Here is a 20,514-nt window from a genome sequence, read left to right as displayed (position 1 = left end):
TCCCTCGGGACCAGCCCGATGTCAAGGCGAAGCTCTACAGGCACTAGAAACAGGTTGGGGAGAGGGGTTGCAGATGGAGAAAATAACTTTCTTTCCACACCTTTTCTCCCAGTCATTCCGGAGCTTGCTGCGGGTATTCCAGCCAAAATCACAAACAATCAAAGCAGAAGTTGCATGAGGCAGAATTTCGCTGCGTTCTACCAAAACTACGAGGGGGGCCAAAAACTGGCAGAAGGACCGGTCTGGGTTGGGGGACGCCCGGCGCGGGGGGCTACCGGGGTGGAAAGCGGGTCGGGAGGCCTGTCATCGCGAGGCTGGGCCGGGGCTTCCTCTCCGCCCCGCCCGTCGCTTCCCGGTCCCATTGCTCCCCCGGGGATGGGGCTGGGCCCTGTACGCCACGTCTGCCTCCCGGCAGGGACGAAGCCCATCCCCGTGTGCGTGGCGGCTCCCCGGGGCGGGGCGGGGAGCCTGGCGCGGCCCGGGCCGGCGCCTCCGCCTTCCCTCCATCCTCCCTCCCTCTCTCCGTCGCCCACTCCCGCTCCTCCTGCTCTGCGTACGACGGCGGCGGCGTTCCGCTATGTCGGCCGCCAAGCACCGGGGCTCTAAGGGGGGCAGCCCGCCCGCCGCCAACGAGAAGAGCGTGCAGCTCGGCGGCGGCGAGGAGCCGCCAGCGAAGAAGCCGGCGGCGGCGGGGCACGGCCGGGGCGGCAGGGCTGGCGGGGGGGGCCGCTCTGGTGCCGGCCCCCGCCGCGGCTGGGCGATGCTGCTGGGCGCCGCGGTGGTGCTGGGCGCCGCGCTGCCCGCCGGCTGGTACGTGCTGCAACTGCAGGAGGAGGTCGGGCGGAGCGCCCGGGAGGTTGAGGCCTCCGGCCGGCAGCGGCAGGAGCTGGCCGCCACCCTGGACACCGTGGTGCAGAAGGTAGCGGGGCGCCGGGCACCGCCGGGGGCGGGCGGGCTGGGCACCGCCGAGCGCTCGGTGCTGCTCGGCGGGGCGGGAAGTAGCAGCCGCCCGTGCAGGGGGACGGGCGCCAGGATTCGCCCCTTAAATAAGGAGCTGGGTAGCTGTCGGGTGGCCTGTCTTGCGGGGAAGCGAACGTGTCCCGTTGCCTTCCCCTCCTCTTCCGTGCTCCCTCAAAGATGCTTTCATGGCATTAGAGGGGCAGATGGAGTCAGGGCCGCGGTATTCCCCGTGCCTGCAAACGTGGCCCCGGAGCAGCGAGAAATCCCTGCCAGGCAGCGTAGAGCTGGGCGGGACGGGACCCCGCGGCGGTGGCCCCAGTCCCCAGCTCGCCTTTCCAGGGCCTGTGCCTGAAGCCATTTTATGGAATGCAGCCCGCACGCTGCATTAGGTGTTGACAGCGGTGCGGACCCGCCGTTCCGAAGGAGCCTGCTGCCCGTAATTCTGTATCTTGGATGCCCGCAAATCACTTAACCTAGCGGGGCGAACGAACTGCTCGTCGCTGCCTGTCGAGTAGGCAGATGTGCACGCCGAGGGACACTGGGTGGCAGCGCGGGCAGGATCCTGCCTCAGCGTCCCCACACTCTAGAAAACAAAACCCATGTGAGCTTCACCGAACAACAGAGGCTGTGCCAGAAACAGTGCTGCAGTACCCTGCCTCCCACGTTCCTGCCGCAGTCTCTGGTCAAGGGAGTGAGACTCGCAGTGGCAGTCCAGGACCATGGAAAAGCTGTGAAGTTGCTGGCACAGAATGTGGCTCAAGTGAAGTGAAAAAAATTTCCCTAATTTTTTTCACTCAGGCCCATATTAGCCTTCCAGCTACAGCTTCACAAATAGCGCTGTCCACTTGGATACTTCCTAGGGTGCCTATACCCTTTAAAAATGGCATCTGTGATTGCATATCATCAACATACAATTAAATTTGTTTCCCAGGAGTAGGTTAAGTGGTTGGAAGACAGTATGTAAAGTTATGACTGAGTCAGATCAAGGAAAAGGAAATTCTTGTCTCAGCTTGACTGCTTTCTGCATGGCAGACCATTCAGATTCCCTATATTCCTTGCAAGCTTGGGCCTGGGCTGGCAAAGGAGGGACAGGCACTGACAGAGATCCTCTGGCTGTTCAGTGCTTCCAGAAACACAGTGGCCTTCACATGTGGAGATTATATCATCAGTCTTGGAGTTTCCTGTCCCATACAACGAGAAGGAAAAGGAAAACTCATGTCAGTAGGAGAGAAGAGTTGTAAACTTCAAGGCTATAGGGCTGCATCTGAAGCTAGTTTTAAATCTGGGGGGCTTGACTCACTGATGACAGGACAATGATTTGAACTAGCAAAGGTTGTTGCTTTTTACTGGTTTTTAAGCCATTTTTGTAGACTGTAAGAAAGAAGAAATTGAAATGGCAAGATGGTAAAACTATAATACTTGAGTGTAGAACATAGATGTACATGCAGTGTATAAGTCCTTCTAATCAAAGGAATATGGACAATTTGCTGTCTCCCATCTCCATGTCATTGCAGAAAAGCATAAGTATGTGTCACATATTCTAGGAGATGAACATATAACAGAAGTTTATAAATAGTTGGTTTCAAAGACAACTGAAACTTACTTGCTTTTGTACAGCAGATGGCTGTTAAAGGTGGTAGAAAGAGATCACAGGGTTTCGATGTAACCCATGGAAGTTTTGGTTGCTGTGGTTTGGTGACACAGGAATTTGCTGTATTTCACTGCTTCACAAAGGTGTAGGATCCTGTGTTGTACTTGCAGAGTGCCAAAGCTGTGTAGCTTTGCCCTTCATCTGACTGCAGAGAGCTTCTGTCAGGAGTAAGCATTATATAAACTCATCTGCTTCGAGGATTTATCGCCGGCCGGGGATATATGTACAAACGGGACAGGACTGCTGTGGAACATGCCTTGAGCTGTTTTATTTTTCAGCATCAGTCTCATTACATGGTTATGACAATGGGAAGATGCCATCAGCTCACATCCCAGGCAGCAGACCAAGAACTTAATGTTACAACTTCCTTTATAAGTTTTTTGACCAATCACACAAAGCAAAAGCATATTGACAGTAGTTCTATCCAATCACTATAAGCACACATGCCTTTGGTTAAAACAATGCCTGCTTATTTAGAATACAATACCTACTTGTAAGCCTTAAAAGACAATGCACGGAGCTCCATTATTAAGCTTCAAACTTCCTAATATCTTGCTAGATAAACTTTTCTGTAGCTTAGAGAGTTATTCTAGACAAGCGTTAATACACAGGAGTAAGCATTATATAAACTCATCTGCATCGAGGAGAAAGGAAATGATGTGGAAGTTTAGTCTTTAACATAGCACCATTCTCAGAGAGGCCAAGGTCATTTGGTGTTTAAACACAGGCTAGTATGACCAGTTAGAGAAAACAGTAGTCATTGGCTGAAGATACATTTTTATGTACTATTTGTGATGTTAAATCTTTCAAAGGTTATGGCTTCAAATCTTAACAGCCGTGTACGCCAAAAACCAAACTCACATGAAGGTTCACACACTGACCAACTGCTTTGAAGCTGTGAATTTCTACCCCTCTTGTGCAAGGGTATTGAGCCCTGGTGGCTCTCGGTTAGGACAAATCTGATTAGAAGCTGGTATATTTTGAAGACCCCAGTCCATATTATTATACCAGAGCTCTCTGTTCTTAAGTGGCTGGCCCAGATGGCGAATAGCTTCAACTTACCCCATGAACATTGCCTGAATGCAGTGGAGGAGCAGGTATAAAGTACTTCACTGTGTGAGGTGGGTTCCACCTCTGTCAGTCATAGAGTAGCAGAGACCCAGCCCTCTGGAGAGTTCTGGCTATTTCTGATTTCTTAGACTAAAAAGACAGTTACTTGCAAATATGAATTTGGTGATTTGGTCAAAATGTGTCACTGTAATAGGAGGGGGAGGAGAACTTTCCTGTGTTACTGTGTTAGATTTCTGACCTCCATTTATAGTGATACAGAAAAAGCTCTCTGCTCCCTATGGAAATAATCAGAATGAATGACAGCTAAGACGAATGAAAATGAGGTTGGTAAGTCAGTCAAATGACTGGTGCTCAGCTGCAGTGTGTATGGCAGTATTACTTTTTCCACCCCTTCCCCTTAGCTCAGTTCTAATTTCTTATGGAAGCACTAGAGAATACAGGTGTATTCCCCTACATGGAATGTAGGGGCATTAGAAACCCTTTTACTGAAGAGGGAGAAAAGAAGTCATCTTAGTGGGTATTGTTCAAACAGCAGGGATCTGTGAAAGCAAAGGCAAGTCTCATGGCCAAACTCTACAATCCTTGCACAGTATAGACTTTCATGAAAACTAAGGAGGATTTGGCCAGGGATTTGCAAAAATACATAGAAATAACTTAATTTCTAATGAGGATATCTGTTAGGTCTTTAGAAAATAACATCTAGGTTCTGAGTCAGGGAACTGCTGGAGCCTGCTTCACTTGAAAAAAAAAGGCAGCTCTGTGTATTTCTTTCTAAAACCACATAAAATATACTTCTTTTTATTTATAGAATAAAACCGCCCCTCCAGCTGTGTATCTAATCAGTAAACATGGCAGCCCATGTGGCATGGCTGATTAATATACCCCTCAGACACAGGGAGTAGTGTAAGGCAGGGCAACATGCATTACTCAGCACTTGCCATCCTGCCAAAGCCTTGAGGTATTTTCTGTGTGATGGATTCCTCTTGCAGCCAGTAGGAGTTCTTACATTGCTTTACTAAGTTTAAGAAAGTACAGCCCACACGTGCACAAAAAGATTTCTCCACAGTCTTAAGACTGATGCTCTGCTTGGCCTCAAAATCAAATAACATGTACTTCCCTGGCCTGGATCTTACCTTTAAATGTGAGAGTAAACAAATGTGGCAGCCACTCGCCCCTTGACCTTTTCCCTCTGGATGCTACTAAAACCAGCTGTAAAGGTAGTTTTTGTAATTGGGAAGTTTAATAGTGTACCTGATATAGTGGTAGGAACTTTCTGTTAACCTGAGCTTGATGCAAGGCAGGCTCTTGGCAGCTGCTCTGCTTTTGTTCTTTGTGTGTACATACATGAGCCCTGCTCACTGCAATTGTGTGGGTGTATGCAGGAGTGGGAAAAACAAGCTGCTAACTATTTAGAACATTAAAGACTTCCTAATTTTTTTTCTAATCTGAAAAAATGGTCAACAAAAAAATCTCTTGTGTTTCTGTCGGTGTCTAGGAGCAGCAAAATGTCATTACTTCTTCCATTCCTTGGCCCATCCCAGCTCCTCTCCCTCTAATTTTTCCTCGTCTACTGCAAAACTTCTTTTTCATGATCAGGAATCGTTCTTTGGTATTCATGCCTGATAAAATATAATTCCAGCTTTTCTGTATTGAGAAGCTGTTGCCAGTTATTCTTTTGGTTTGGGGTCCCCCCCCTTCTTTTTCTAAAGACTTGCGGTCTTTAGAACCAGGAATCCTATATGGGAGGGATGGTTCAGGGGTCTGCATGGAGACTCTGGAGACCTGGGTTCCTTTTTCACTGCCACATATTTCTTGGGTCATGAGTGGCAGGTCATTGAGGCCAAGGACCCTTAACAGATGGTGTATGTACAACAGAGCTGTAAGGCTGAAGATGCTGGTTTTTTTGTGCCTCCCATATCTGTATGCCATGGGGTGACTTGAGGTATGGGGCATGAAGGATTGCAATGCAATAATTTTGTCTAGTAACAAGGACTATAAGGATTTTGGACAAAAAGGGTGAAATTACTGGTATTAACCATGTATATTTCTGGCCTAGGTACGTTCTCTTCAAACCACATTTGGAGAATTTGAATCCATGATGAAAATTGTTCAGCAGAAGCAGGAGGTGAGCGAGAAGGCTGTTAAACAAGGGGAGAGTGAAATAAACCGGATCAGTGAAGTGCTTCAGAAGCTACAGAATGAAATTTTGAAAGACTTGTCTGATGGCATTCACATGGTGAAGGATGCAAGGGAACGAGACTTCACATCTCTGGAAAACACAGTGGAAGAGAGACTAACAGAGCTGACCAAGTCTATAAATGATAACATTGCTGTATTCACTGAAGTCCAGCAACGGAGCCAAGATGAAATCAACAATATGAAAGCAAAGGTTGGTTCACTAGAACAGGCAGATGTGTATAAACATGAAATTAAGGTGCTAAAAGATGCTTTTGATGAGATGCAAGCATCCATGAAAATGAAAGAAAAGGACATAGAGACCTTGAAGAGTACAATGGACTCCATGGAGTCTGATGTGTACACTGAAGTGAAAGAGTTAGTCAACCTCAAACAACAACATGAGAAGTTCAAAGAGGCTGCAGACACTGAACACCTTTCATTAAAAGCTTTACAAGAGAAAGTTCTGAGAGCTGAGGATTCTATTAGGCAGCTCCCTAGTGACATTAAAAGACTTAATGAAGATTTACTACAAGTTAAAGCCAACCTCAACAAATGGGAAGATAATGAACTCTTCAGAAAAGCATTAGAAACTTTTGGGAAGAACAGTGAAGGACTGGAGTCTCGATTGAGGCACATAGAAGACAGCCTAGAGTCTCTAGCATCTGTTGCTGCTCAAACCAGTGAAAAGTTGGAATCTTTCCTTTCTAAGGAGGCAGAGTATGAGAATAAGCTCAGTACCCTAGAACAAAGCATTACCACTCTTCAGGGACTCTCAAATACAGATGTAACTTCAGTCACAGATGTTCTGAAAAATCTTGGTGAGGCACAGACTTCACTGTACAACGACATGGAAAACTTAAAGAGAAGCATCAGTGACTTGCCATCCTCTGGTGCTCTCCAGGATGTCCAGAAGCAAATTAGTACTTTGTTGGATCAAGGAAATCTTCAGGCAGGTCAAATACATTCTCAAGGTTACCTTGAAAAGTTTTCTTCTATGGAAGGCTCTGTAGATGAACTGAGATCTTCTGTTAGCCAGGTCGATTCTGATTTGAAAATGCTAAGAACTGCAGTGGATAGTTTAGTCGCCTATTCAGTGAAAATTGAAAATAATGAGAACAGCTTGGAGTCTGTGAAGAGCTCAGTAGATGACCTGAGGAATGATCTGGAAAGGTTGTTTGTGAAAGTAGAAAAAATACATGAAAATATTTAGGCAGTGGTGCTCCTTGGGCAAATAATGGGTTGAGGAGAATAGCTTTTGTATGCCCTGTTTTTTACTCTTTTAAAAATAAATTTGATACCTCCAAAGAGAATAAGAATACTTTAATAATAGAGACAGTTATGCTTATTTCCTTCATTTCTTTTCCATGTAGTGTTTTTGGAATTTTTGTTGTTTTTTTCTTTCCCCTAAATTTTGTTTTAAGAAAATACAAATTTAGTTGGGGGTTGAGTTTCTTAAGGGCTGATCTTCTCTATGAAGTTGTACCACTGTTAAGTGTAGTGGTGTAACTACAGCCTCGTTAGCATGGGCACATATTTAATGGCATGAAGGTATTTCACACTGACACTAGATATCCCACACAGAAGGGATACAGCTGTTCAGGTACCCAAAACATACTGCTGCACTCACGGAGGATTTTACTGGTATGTTTTGGTTCAAGAAACAAAACTACACGGTATCTTAAACTGTTCACTGTGGTGAACTTAAGAGTGGAGCAGGTGTGCAGCATCTCATCTGTTCCTGTAGTTTGGGACTCAGACATGTGGTCAGTTCACCAAGGGTCAGCTGAGCTGTAGTGTATTTCTGTGAGACCTTAGTCTGTACCAAGGAACTAACAAGGTCTGAGATAAGTGGCACTGCCTGGGGCTAAGGCCTAGGGGATTCATTCTTTGTGATCACAGGCTTAATTGCCAGCATCTTCAGCTGCTGGTGCAGAAGATCAGTGCTTAGAAGGGACATCTGAAGGATGGGATTAATTTCAAGAGGGTACAGTAATATTTTTGTCATATTTTTAGACTGTTTACATGATTAGGGTGTCTTCCTTGGAAAGATCTAATTTGGTCTTTGATAAGGGAGTTTCTATAAAAATCATCACAAATTTGAGGGAAGAGGAGAACCAAAATTGCACCTGTTGTGTTCCATATATAACAAGCATGCTAACAACAGCAATAATACACTCCAAAACACACAAGCACAAGAGGGAAAATCACCATGAAATCAGCAGAATTGCTTCTATGGAATATACATTTCCAGGTTTTCACACAGCTGACAGTGACCTGAACTCGTGTTATGTATTCAGGACTTGGTGCCTGATTCTTGTTACTATTTTTGTCACGAGGTGTCTGGCTGAGGCATTGGTAGCAAAGGATCCTTCTAAGAGACCTGGTCTAGGAGAGTGAGGAAAAAGTGTCATAATTCTATAGATGATCTTTTAAAAACCATTTTCTTGTGGAGCTTCTTTGGTTTTCTCTCTTTTTGGAAAGGATTTCTAATATCCCTCCTTTTCAAGTTTACTTTTGAACTTTATCCAAATAATTGGTAAAGAAGTCTGCCATGTAGTTACCTTGGAAATAGGCCATGGGCATCATGCTCAACTCAGCTTGGACCAGACAGATCCTCGACTGTGTTAGATGAAAAAATCCTTGAAATAGCATCTCCCAGAAGTGGGAACAGCACAGGTGAAAAGGAGTCTCCTAGGTAAATAGGATACTGAACCATATCCAGTGTTGTTCCCACTGTAAACAGGAAAGAATTGCTGTCAGAGAAAGAGGGAGCCATGGCATTAAGGTAACTGTTGTCACTGTTGGAACTGCACTGTTCTTTGTTGACTTCTCAACTTCTTGAACAATGTTGTTTAGGTTACTGTGAAATGAACTGTATGGCTTATTTTCAGTATTTTTAATACATAATAAACATTTGGAATATTCTTTGCATCTTTTTTTTGATTGCTGCTTGCTTATTGTTTTGTTTCCCAGCATGCTTTCAGTGGGGTAGAAGGAAGGGCTTGGGGAAGCACCAGATGTGCTGCAGCCCTGTACTTGTTCTCAGCTTCCACAGGGAAATGTTGAGGCACTTTTGCTTGCTGTGGTTAAAAGCCAGCTCTTGGAAGCAGGGTTTGAGTCACATCAAGGTGTTGCTGCTGACAAGCAGACTCAGGAGCCCAAGAAGGTGATCATAAAGTGTGAAATACCTAATCTGTGCCTTGAATGAGTTCTGTGCCAGACACTGCCAGCAAGGCGTCTCTAGGACTTCCTCAATGCCCAAAGATTGTAGGACGGAAATAATGTTCAGAAAGAACCTGTGTGATATTTCCACAGTGGCTGCTCCTTTTGCTTAGCTCGGAATGCTTGATTGTAAGGCCCATCAACTGATACCATTCTCATGATGGATATCTGCCTTTCAAAAGTTTGGGAAAGGGTAATTTCAGGAGTCTAGGCATCATGATACTCTGGCAATTCTTGAGGCCAAAGTCACAGAAATAGGTAATAAGTCTTTAATTAAACTATGTGTGCTTGACAAAGCAGGTGAGCACCCAAGCCCTTCTATCTGAAGATATTTGAGATAACCCCAAGTCGGCGGCAAGCTGGCTGACAGCATGCAGTGACTCTATAGTAGCTGCATGATGTTGGAACTTAGGCTGCTAAAGCCAGCAGTGCAGCTGGGCTGTATTTGATCTCAAAGATTAAACAAAGAATTGCTAATTACACTTCTAGTACTGAATTTTTATGGCAAGCTATTGAAATGATTTATCTCACTAAATGAGAATAATAATTCTCTGTAAATAATAAAATGAAGGCAGGCACAGAGACAAGGATCCCTTGGCAGACTGGTGGCTCAACTTTTATGTCTGGTTTGACATTTTCATCCAATACAAACATTTCCTAATTTCCTTATAAATGCTCATAGACCACATAAGACCTAATTCTGCTCTTTACTGTCATTCTTCAACTTTGTAATAAAGCAGTAAAGAAGGTCTTAAGCAAGACAGACTCTGTTGTCAATGTTCCTTATACTACTGGGACTTCATCAGTAACATGCTGTTATAGTAACAAATTTCAACATAATTTGTCTTACCGGATTGATGGTGTATTGATCGAGCCTGTTCATTGCCTTAATTTTTGGCTCTCATAAATGAAGAAACCATTACACTGAGGCATTGTGGACTTGATCACTCTTGAAAGGGCTTGCCCAAATAGCTACGTTGGGAAATGTGATGGAGCTAAATCTGCAGGGACTTCTTCCGGTGGGAATTCAACCACTGCCTTGAGCTAAATTACTGAGAAGGACATCTGGTGGTCTAAATGCGTGCATTGGAAGTTTCATTAAAGCATGGATTAGTGATTTAGTGGTTTTACTACCTTTTTTGACATAGCTTAGCTGGTACAGTAAACAAAGCTGCAGAGAGGTGAAATAACTTCGGGAAAAAAAAGTCTGTCTGAGATGTACAAACACCCCAGCAGCCAAAAAACATCCAGTGTGGGCCTTCTGCTTGGCTGGGCACTGCCAAGGGTGCTCTGTGTCCAGTTTGGAGCACTGCAGGACAGGAGTGGCTGGGCTGGAGCGACTGCCCTAGAGTACAATGGCGATGAGAGGAAGCGAGATGTTGCAGGAGAAGAGCTGGAACAGGCAGGGCTGTTTAGAGATCGGCAAGCGGAGGGGAAGGAAGGATGGAAGGGGAAGGAAGGATGGAATGGGAAGGAAGAACGAAGGGAAGAACGAGCCCTCTCCGCTCCCCGAGGCTCAGGGCGCGGAACTGGGCCGTGGCGCCGGGCGCCCCCTGGTGGTGGCAGCGCGGCAGCGACGCGGGCCGGGCTCTGCGCCAGCCCGTCCGTCCGTGCCGCTGGAATTCCCTCCGAGGGCCGGAGTTGGGAACATGTCCGGCCTGGCGCATCCAGCTGGCAAAGGACAGGCTCCAGGTGCCCCCCGCCTCCTCTCCCCAGGTCCCGCCGCTACACCGGCCCGTGTGCCCTGTTTAATGCTCTCCTGCGCTACCACCGCCCCAAAAAATCCTTCATCCACCGCGGGGCTCATTCTAAAAGCAACTGCCACTTACTCTGTCCAGTTTTGCCATTTTGCTAATAACTGGTCCCTGGCGCATTTGTCGTGTCATCACCCGCTTGGGTTATAGATGTTTAGAGAGAGGGAAGCTGCGGCTCTTTTGGGTTTAATATCATCTCTCTGTGATACTTAGCAGTGTGAGATGCTACACTGTTGGTCCTCTGAGTACTCGCACATTACTGCTACCCTGGCCTTCCTGGGTATGCATTTTAGTCATTGTCATCCTCCACCAGCCAAGGCAGATATTCACCTATGTCAGACATGCTGGTTCAGAATATTTACACTCAGGACTTTCTGAACACCTAATTGTAAATCTTGGCATGAGGTCAAACAGCAAAAAAAATTATTCCTTTGCCAAGAACCCACTTAGTCTAGGGATGCTCAAAGGGCAATTCTTCTTTGGACACCAAAACAAAAAGTGCATTTTGTCCTTGCTCACATAGGAAAACTTCTCCAGAGTCTCTTGTATACAATCCATTGCAAGTTCCCAATATAATGTAATTTCTCCTGAGTTTGTGCTTGTTCATGCCGTCAGAAAGTGAAAGAACTTGGAAAACTCTTTATGTGAGCAGAGCTCGATAATTCCTGCATTTATAATGCAAATACTAAACCCTGGAGGTATTCAGAGATAATACAGCATTGTAGTTGTAGCTTGCTAGATCTCAGACAAAGAGAGATCCCTGAACTCTGCTTTTTTTTTGCTTATGGAGGAGGTGTTCCCTTGGCTGCCACAGATTTGCAAGTAGTACATCTCAAAATATTTTCCAAGATGATGCTACTAGATGCTGTGCTTAGCACCATGGGGACAAGTCTTTTCTCAAGTGATTCCTATTTCACTGTGAGAGGAAAAAAGCCAAAGAAGCAATTTCTTATTTTACTGCATATCCTGTTTGGAAAAAAAAAAAAGTTTTGAGGAAACACTAATTACACAATTAACTCCCATGTCTCACCCTGGTGTTCATCTGCTATTCTAGAGGAAGAAGCTAGTTCAAATAAGGGTGGCTTTGCTCCACTCAGAAAGACTTTGCTTTGGCACTCTCTAGATGTAAATATGTCAAATTCCAGTGGATAATCCTTTCCTGTCAGTAATGCTTAGGTTGGGGTTGGGATGGAATCTTAGAGTTATGAGTAAGGATGGAAAACATAACAAGTGGAGAAAAAATCAGAATACCTTGAAACTTTTGAATTTTTTTTTTTTACTGCTCTGACTTTCAAAGTTCTGACATTTTTTTCTTTTTCCCTTGTTTCTCCCTTTTCACCAAACAACTGTATATACATAGCAGGGGGATACAGAATATTATGCTTAGCTTTTACTTGATTTACAGTAAAAATCTGAAGTCACAAGCAAAACCATGCCTTACTATGAGAGCCACTGAAGAGCTACTTGTTTAGAGAGAGCACTGCAAGAGATGTGATCTCAACATAGGAATTTATAACCTTGTCCATTGCAGGTAAAACAAAAACTTTGCAATTCCCAGAGTGTGTTTGAATAGTTCACACTTTGCTGTCACTCAGGCCAAAAAAACCTTGCTGACAAGTAGTTCCCTCCCCTGGAAACTCAAAATGCTTTTGCAAGGAGTGAGATCCAACCTGCAAGGTGGTGTTGCTGTGAGCCAGAGACCTGGGAAGGGCAGCAGACTACCTCTAGTCTGCTCAGCTTGGGAAGCTTTTCTTGGACAACCTCTGCTGAGTGTGCAAAGTCTGTAAATTGAAAGAGTGTGGTCAAAAGAAAATTTCCACCCAGATAGGAAACTTACACAGAGTGACAAGGGTCTTAATCCAGATCCCACTCAAGTCAGTAGCTACTGAGTAGCTACTCAGTCAAAGCTACATTCCCCTTTTCTTTCCTGGTACAAAATTTAGGCCAAAGCACTTCACACAAAGCCACAGAGAAAATGTGTAATATACCTAACAATGGTTTCCAACACTGGAGCGGTGGCCGGTGGAAAGTGAAACGCCCAGGCTAGATAAGTGTTCAGCCAACCTCCAGCCAGTCAGGCACTTCCCCAACCCGAAGTCAGGGCCTTGTGCCCAAGGCGATGTCAAGCCTTGCGGGCGTGTGGCCGCAGTAGAGAGCTCCGAAGTCGCAGGATGAAATGAAGAGGCGACTCTCAGTTTCTTCGGGGGGGTGGTTTTATTGGTAGGGAAACGTGGAGTTTTTCGGTGGAAGAAGTTGAGAGCCCCGAGGCAGGGAAAAGCCTCGGTTTTACAGAGGGTGGGAGGGGTGAAAGATAGCAAATCAGAGAGGGATACATTAAGGATTGGCATGATCGGAGAACCCATCAAACACAGTTGCGGGAGGGACCCTGGCCCCTAACCCAATCACCCGACACCCTGGCCCGAACTCTCTAGAAAAAGAGGCAGGGGTGTCGAGTGACAGGCAGGCTGCCAGGGGTGGGGAACAAGAAAGATAACCAAGACAACTGGGGAGGGGTTTGGGGATTGACACAAACTGGTAACAGGGCAGGACCTTTTGAGAGAACAATGGGGGGAAAACTGAACAAGCATAAAACACACCACAACACAACACCTCAAGTTCAAATAATCCTCTCCTTTCCTATGAGTGCATCAGAGTTGCTTATCAGAATACCTAACAGCTAACAAATCTTCCCATCCTGAGTGAGGCTCACCTTTTTCAAGATCCCTTCTCAGGGTCTGGACACAGCAGCATGAGAACATTATCAGGGGAGGTAGTACTGGCTTATGTGGTTTATGGATTAAACAAATGTGGTCTGTGGTGTTGGGGAAGCAGGCTGGGCCTCAGGGCATGTTTATTAGTTATTTCTGTTCAAAACATTAATAATGTAGATAGCCCAATGCTCACCATTAGGCTCTTCAGTGAGGGACAGCTTTCTCCATGCTGTTGTTTCCAGCTGCCTAGAATTTTAGACAGAGCAGCTACCTGGTACATATTCAGCTGATGCCTTCAGAGATGCCATCACAGCCCTCAGAGCTAGAAACAAAAGGGACATTGATTGATCTGAACGTGTGCCCTGAGTGAATGAAGCTGTTGTTATTCCTACATCATGCATATAACACCAGTGCCCAGAGGTTCAAACAGGTGCTGGACAAGGAGATTTATTTAGGCACCTGTGCACTGGAATGCTCTGAGCACCAAACCACTCTCCCAAGGGCATTTATCTTAGGGTTAAATGTGGGCTTCAAGTACCCCATTCTGATAATTTTTGCCTCGTCCCCATATCAGATTTCTAACATCATACATTCATGGTGATGGTATTGGAGATGGTATTGGTCTTAGCACATACATTGAGGATTCCACATTCTCAAGGGGGTTTCTTGGTTCTAATGTGTTTAGCATTTAAAAATCAGATATACACGAAAAAGAATAGCTTTTCCATTCAGAAAGGAGATATTTGTATTGCTAATAATAGCCCTACTAAGTTTTTGTGACCTTGAGATTGATAGAAGGATAATTAAGGTTTGCCAGAGTCTGAATCCTTACATATAATTAACTGAGGTGATAATAACCTCTTAGAGCCATGCAAAATACCTCTGTAGTTGAATGCATTCAGTGATCAAAGTGAATTACAGCATCCTAAAAGAATGTCATGGCCTCTCAGTGATTGCAGTTTGGAGATACTACTGGAAAAAGCCCTGTACCCCCTAAGTCACTGTGGTTTTAAAGCCACAGCATCTGTAAAGATAGCAGGGTGACTCCTCCTGGCCTCCTTTGGGTTCAGAAGAATGTCCTTTGATTAAGTCAGGCTGGGAGACATTGTAGACCTTTCAGAGTATATTACCACCCAAGCACATTTGGGTTATCCAGTAACAACATAGGGTAAAACTAAGCTGTGGAGCTGTAGGAAGTAAGGGTGCAGGCTACAGTTGTCCTCTGTGTCACTGCTCCTTCCATTCACTGTGCAGTCAGACCCCAGACCCTTTCCCAAAGGAGCTGAGCAACCAAAGAACAGAGTGGGACAGAGAGGCACAGAGAGAAGGCGTGCTAAAGCAGTGAGCAACACAGCAGAGACAGCCACCAGTCCACAGGGCTGGTGGCAACCACGGCACCTGTGACATTTTTATAGTGTTAACTCTCAGGTGTTTCTGCATACTCTCCTGCCTCTTGTAGAATCACATGTTTCAAGGGACATGATCCAAGGCCTATGGACATAGATAGATCCTTCTCTGTTGACTTCCATGGTCATTGGAGTATACTGTGTGTGGCACATGGAGAGGGGAAGGTGAAGAAGTACCAAATAGAACAGATACCTGCTGCTTTCCAGCCTCCAGCCCCATTTTATATTTTCCAGTGTTTGAGGAGCTTTATTAGTTTATGAATCTTCCCAAGGCAAAAAATCTCCTCTTTCTTCTCTCAATTCTTTTAGTATGGGTAAGGAATACTTATAATGAAGTTGGCAATAGACAGTGATGTTATTTAGTGGTGTTAAATATAGCCCTTAAAAATAGTTTTTTGTTCAGGTCAAGGAGTAAGATCAAGGACTTTAAGCATTGCAACTAAGTGCTCCAGAAGTGCTGGTAGCTCCATAAATGCAAGACAGGAATCACATGTTTGAACTGCCTAGAATTTGTGTGTTTTCATGAAGTCCACATGAACCACCAAGGTAGGGTGAGGAGTTGCATTCTCATGTGGTTCAGGGGATTACTACTGACCTATAATCTTGCTGTTGTAATGGATAATCTGCAAGTACTTTTAGCAGAGAATTGTGTGTCTCATATGACATCTTTGGGACCTGCCCCTTGGAGCACAAATGCTGGCTTATGAGCCAGGTCTGCCCCAAACCTCAAACAGTTGGAGTAAAGGCTGAATCTATCCAAGAGCCCTACTATTTTATACTTTGTTCAGATCCTGATTTCCTTTCACTTGCCTTCACAAAGCTCTTCAGTTTCCTCAGATTTAATGTTTCACATTTTTTAGAACTGGTGTAATTTACTACTTTACCAATAAAATTAATTCAGCAACAGAGCTTCTGTTTCAAATGGTTGCACAGAGCTAAATCCCTGTTTGTGAAAGTATTTGAACTATAAAAAGAAGCACATCTATTAAAAAGAGTTTTTGAAGTGCTGTTTATTGTTCCTTTCAATTTTTTTCATGTCACCTAAACAAAAAGTTCTCCTCCTCCTGAAGAGCAATGAAATAAATCTAAGTTCTTACAGACTTCACAGCACAACCCACGTTCAGGACTGGGGTTTTTTTTGCCAATGCTTTCTTGCATTGGCAAAAGAGAATTGAGAAAAGATGTACCGTAGTGAGTGAAGTTCAGTGTTTGCATTTTTGCCTGAACTATTTAGAGGCAGCCCTGATTTCAACATTTCCTGGACAGAATTTGGAGATAAATTTGTATTGGGATGATGGCTGAGTCTAGAGATCAGCACTTGATTCCTGCAAAAAGGAACCAAGAGCACAACATGGAAATGTCCATTACCAGGTGAATCCTGCTCACCTCAGTACGCCTGCCTGCCAAAGGGAAGAGAGTTTTGGAGGATGCAGCCACACTGTACGTTGAGTGTGAGCCCAAACTTCCTTTATACCTAAAGCATTTGGGCAAAAGCTTTGGGCATGGGGTTAACTACAGATTTGGGCAGAGGAACCCAGAGGAGCCTCTTTCTTTCCCTCTCTCCCAGCCTGCATTCCAGAAAGCAGAAGCAGGGAATTACTATGGGTTTATACAGGCAAAGAGAGGCTTGAGGACTCAGACTAGCAGCTAAATCTCCCAGCAGGAAGTCAAAACTCCTAGCCAAAGTGCTGACTCCCAATTCAAAGTGCTTAGGTCCCTCCGAAGTTTGTACTGAGTAAAGATAATCACATCCGGAAGTGCTTTGCTAATACCACAGGGACGGGCTTGACACAGGGACCAGGTCTGAGAGAGGAGTTCTTCACTACAAATGAAAAAATCTAGTCACTGGGTGATTTATTAGTCTCTCTTCAATGATACTTTTTTTTAAGAGGGCTTCAGTTACCCTCTGCTGACTGGAATTTTTCATTTATGTTGGAGAAGTATTGCTCCTTGACTTGAAAAATTATTTCCAGTGAGCAATAAATGCTGTGGGCCTCATCCTGTGGCTTTGGGCATGACAGCTCACCACCGGTCACTTTGCCATGGGATCCTTGCCATTCTTTCTCTGTTTTCTTTTTCTTGCCTTATGCTTTACACATGTTGTAATTAACTCTTTCCTCTTGCCTTACACATGTTTGTAAGTAACTCTTTCTCTTTTTTTTATTTTTTTTTAAATTTTTTTTTCTTAAGTTGCCTTGTTACATCGCCTTCTGTTCCAGGCTGTCAGCTATGGGTTTCCCTGTATTTAAATCCCAGACATTCCTCATCAATGTGCTTGCTGAAATACTTTTACCACTGGAAGAAATCCTTTTCTCACATTGTTTCCAGTACATGTGGTAGAGTGAGTCCTTGCAGTCAAAGAAAATTTCCTTCAGGGAAAGATCCTAAGTGCAGTGAAAGACTCAAGACGACCAATTAACCTGCTTTCAAAAATAACAGCAACACTTTAGGTAGTTTAGCTAAGTTCTCCTAGTACATTGTAGCTAATTCTTCTTGTACATTTTGATCTTATTTGCACATTTCTGACAACGAAACCCCTGTCCGGCTGTATTTTTGAGTCTTCTGTGCAGTTATCAAGGAAAAGGTTGGGTGTTTTGGCAGATCTCTAATGTAGGTTCTATCACTAAGTTTATTTAAAATGTTTTCTTTAATATGAGACCTGCACTTGTGGAGAATCTTAATATTGCTCTGCCTTATAATAATAACCCTTGGTAGGGCTCTGTGGGGTCTGTTTGTTCTTGCCCAGCCTCCTCTAGCTCCTTTTTGCATTTGGCAAAAACAAATACATATTTCAAGGCAGTTCAACTCCACTTATTCTTTTCAAAGTTGAAATGAAACCATTTGAAAGTAGGGTGTTTACTTATCAAAGCAACTCTTGCATACTTACAAACAAGCAGAAAACAGCACATTGTAACGATGCTTGTTATTGTGTCAGGATGTTAAATGTCTGTGAGCTGTGTGGGACACCTTCCCCGGGCACTTGGAGACAGCAGGGTGCAGAGCTCCACCGCTGCCTGCTCACCCCCCTGCACTGCCTTTGCAGCAGATGGCAAAGGAAAACTGTGGCATCCTTAGGACAAGGTGTGTTGCTGAAGTCCCTAGTTCTGCAGCTTATTTTGTTGAGATCAGAGCCCTTTCTCATCACTCTGACAGTATAAATGGACTTTGAAGGTAAAAAAAATCCATAATAAGTCAACAACTATTGCTGAAGATGTTGGGTAGAACAGATCTGGCAGTGCCTGTCTTTGAGCTAGACATGTTGATTAACTGCCTTTTGCTTCCTAAATGCCATAGCGTTCTCTAAGTGGGGCAGAATTTCCTGTTTGCTGTCCTAGCAATACATAGGGAAGCCAGTTCTGTTCAACCAAGCTTTCTGTATAAACATGTACAAGTCTTCCCAAGTCCAGTTACCTTTCTAGCTGATTTGTCTATACAGATTTGGACAGATCTTCAACAATTTGATAACATCTTGTTACAGTGCCTAAAATTCTCCTAATTTTTCCTTATATCCCCTTATATCCTTATATAGGAAAATGAGAGTTGTTCCAGGGGATCCTTCCACATCATCCAGCTCAGCTACTGCAATAGCAAGGAGCAGAACTCACTCCTATGGGAGTCACCTTGTCTCTTGCTTCATGCAAGATTTAGGCTGCAGCTTTCTGCTGAGCGTTCTTCAAAGGCGGCCAGGAAGAGCAAGGTTGCCAAACCTCACTGTAACCTTAATGGGATTCAGACACCCAATTCCTCACAGCAGCTGTGAAATCCCACTCTCAGCTCCATATCTTGTTCTTTGCATAATGTTCACACCCCCATGCTGCAGCCTGGCTAGTCAGTCCCAAGGCAGCACCTTGTCTTTGGTTGTCTTAAAGGGGTGCAATTTCGGTTGATGTGCCCAAAGGAAACACAGGAAACACATCAGATTAAAGAAGGAAATAAAGAGAAAATCAGATAATAACACTCATCCTCATTACCCTGAAAGAAATGACACATGGAGAACAGAAGGAAATGAGATGTAGAGAACAGAAGGAGCAGCCACCAACTAAATAGGTCAAGTTGCCAGCATGAGGCTATTTAGACAGATAGCAGGAATGGTGATCAGATATGCAAAGCTTTTGAGATGTAGATTTAAATTCCCCTGGTCAATGGCTCCAGAATTCTCTCTATAGCAGGGCAGATTTTTTTCCACAGTAATCTGCTTTCTCCTCCAGGTTTCACTGAACATAAACTTTTCATGAGTGCCCTTAACATGAAGCACAGAAGTCTTCAAACTAACACCTGTTGCATCTATTTTTATAAGCTGTGAGACTGATCAATATAAATATATATATATTTCACTCAATATAAATTTTAAAGGTTGTTGCAAGCTGGTGAGAATTCACTTTGAAATTTCTTATTTTATTAACTTTCCCAACAGCTTTAAGCATTTTTTCAGTATAATTTTATGGTTAATAAATTATCATTATTTTGAATTGTCTGAAAATCATGAATCAATTTAGTCACAAAGCAGATCTGTTTGATTAAATGTTCTTGTTCCTTACTGCCTCAGTCTTGCAATTTTCCCCATTTGCTTCCTTTATTTCTTTGCCTCTCCTCACATCACCCTGTTGTACTGCCTTTAATATAAAAGATGGCCTTCAGTCTCATGAAGGGGATTCAAGAATAAAACATATTTAGTAACCACAAAGGTTTTCTATTACCATTATGTTACTTTTCCTTTCAGAACTTGGGACTATATAGGCGATATGTGCCACCTGCTGCTGTTCCTGTTTGGCATAAACATCTTTTGGTTTTTTTGCTCCTTCTAACTTGGTGCCAGATTCTGCTTGTGCCCTTGTATATCCAAAATAACTCCCTGGGCAATAATGGTGCAATTCCATGTTCTCTCTAGGGTAAGTGAGAATAGGAGCTGGCCTTTGTGAATTCAAATTTAGCCTTGATGCAACTTCACCGAGAGTGAAGGAGCTGCCATGGTGGTATTTTGGCCTCACTGCTCCATGACCCTGAGTGTTTCCTGCAGGCAGCAAATGGAGTGCTGTCCAGCCAAACGTGGTGAGCGCAGCAGGTCACATACCTCTCATAGAGCTCTGGAGCTAAACTGGGTCAGTAGAGGCATGACAGTCCACACCAGCTACAGAGGGGCAATGTTGTCTACGTGAAGCAAGAAAAATATGTGTGAACGCATCCATGCAAACCTGTAACTGGAGCTGACAGAGGCAAAGGGACTTCCCTGCTCCACTCTCTCATCAGATATCCTCGATAATAACCTCTGACAGAGAAAGCCTCTTCCTGGGCAGCTGCGGACTTAATTTTGGTCTTTGTCCAGCCCAAGCAGCTCAGATCTCTAAAGGAGTGGATTTTCTATACAATAGGGGTGGGATGCACTGAAGCATGAGGAGGAGGCAGGACACCAGAAGCCTGAAATGCCTCCGGAGCCCTCCCCTGCCCCTTGTTCTGCCCTTGGACTGTAACACAGAGCAGCACAATGAATGAGTATTAGCCCTGGTGCAGCTGCGAGAGGTCAGGCCCTGCACTTTTGTACCAGCATCTTTACTTTAGGCACC

The 20,514-nt window shown here is 44.4% G+C and overlaps 1 protein-coding gene across 1 annotated transcript; it reads left to right on the top strand.

Annotated features, from left to right (window-relative positions):
- Positions 1-445: 445 nt before the first annotated feature.
- Positions 446-8,791, top strand: CKAP4 (cytoskeleton associated protein 4). The gene is made up of 2 exons (XM_071422691.1): positions 446-919; positions 5,739-8,791. The coding sequence occupies exons 1-2, from the start codon at positions 578-580 to the stop codon at positions 7,068-7,070; spliced, it is 1,674 nt and encodes a 557-aa protein (XP_071278792.1). The 5' UTR covers positions 446-577; the 3' UTR covers positions 7,071-8,791.
- Positions 8,792-20,514: the final 11,723 nt, after the last annotated feature.

The sequence above is a fragment of the Agelaius tricolor genome, unplaced genomic scaffold (assembly GCF_023055355.1).
Source record: "Agelaius tricolor isolate 1412-34295 unplaced genomic scaffold, bAgeTri1.0.p SCAF_3, whole genome shotgun sequence".
Lineage (NCBI taxonomy): Eukaryota > Metazoa > Chordata > Aves > Passeriformes > Icteridae > Agelaius > Agelaius tricolor.
This window is presented reverse-complemented; position numbering and strand designations above follow the sequence as displayed.

Coding starts and splice junctions, on each gene's coding strand:
- CKAP4 (XM_071422691.1), top strand. CDS start 578: ATGTCGGCCGCCAAGCACCGGGGCTCTAAGGGGGGCAGCCCGCCCGCC. Junction 920..5,738: donor TGGACACCGTGGTGCAGAAG/GTAGCGGGGCGC, acceptor TTTCTGGCCTAG/GTACGTTCTCTTCAAACCAC.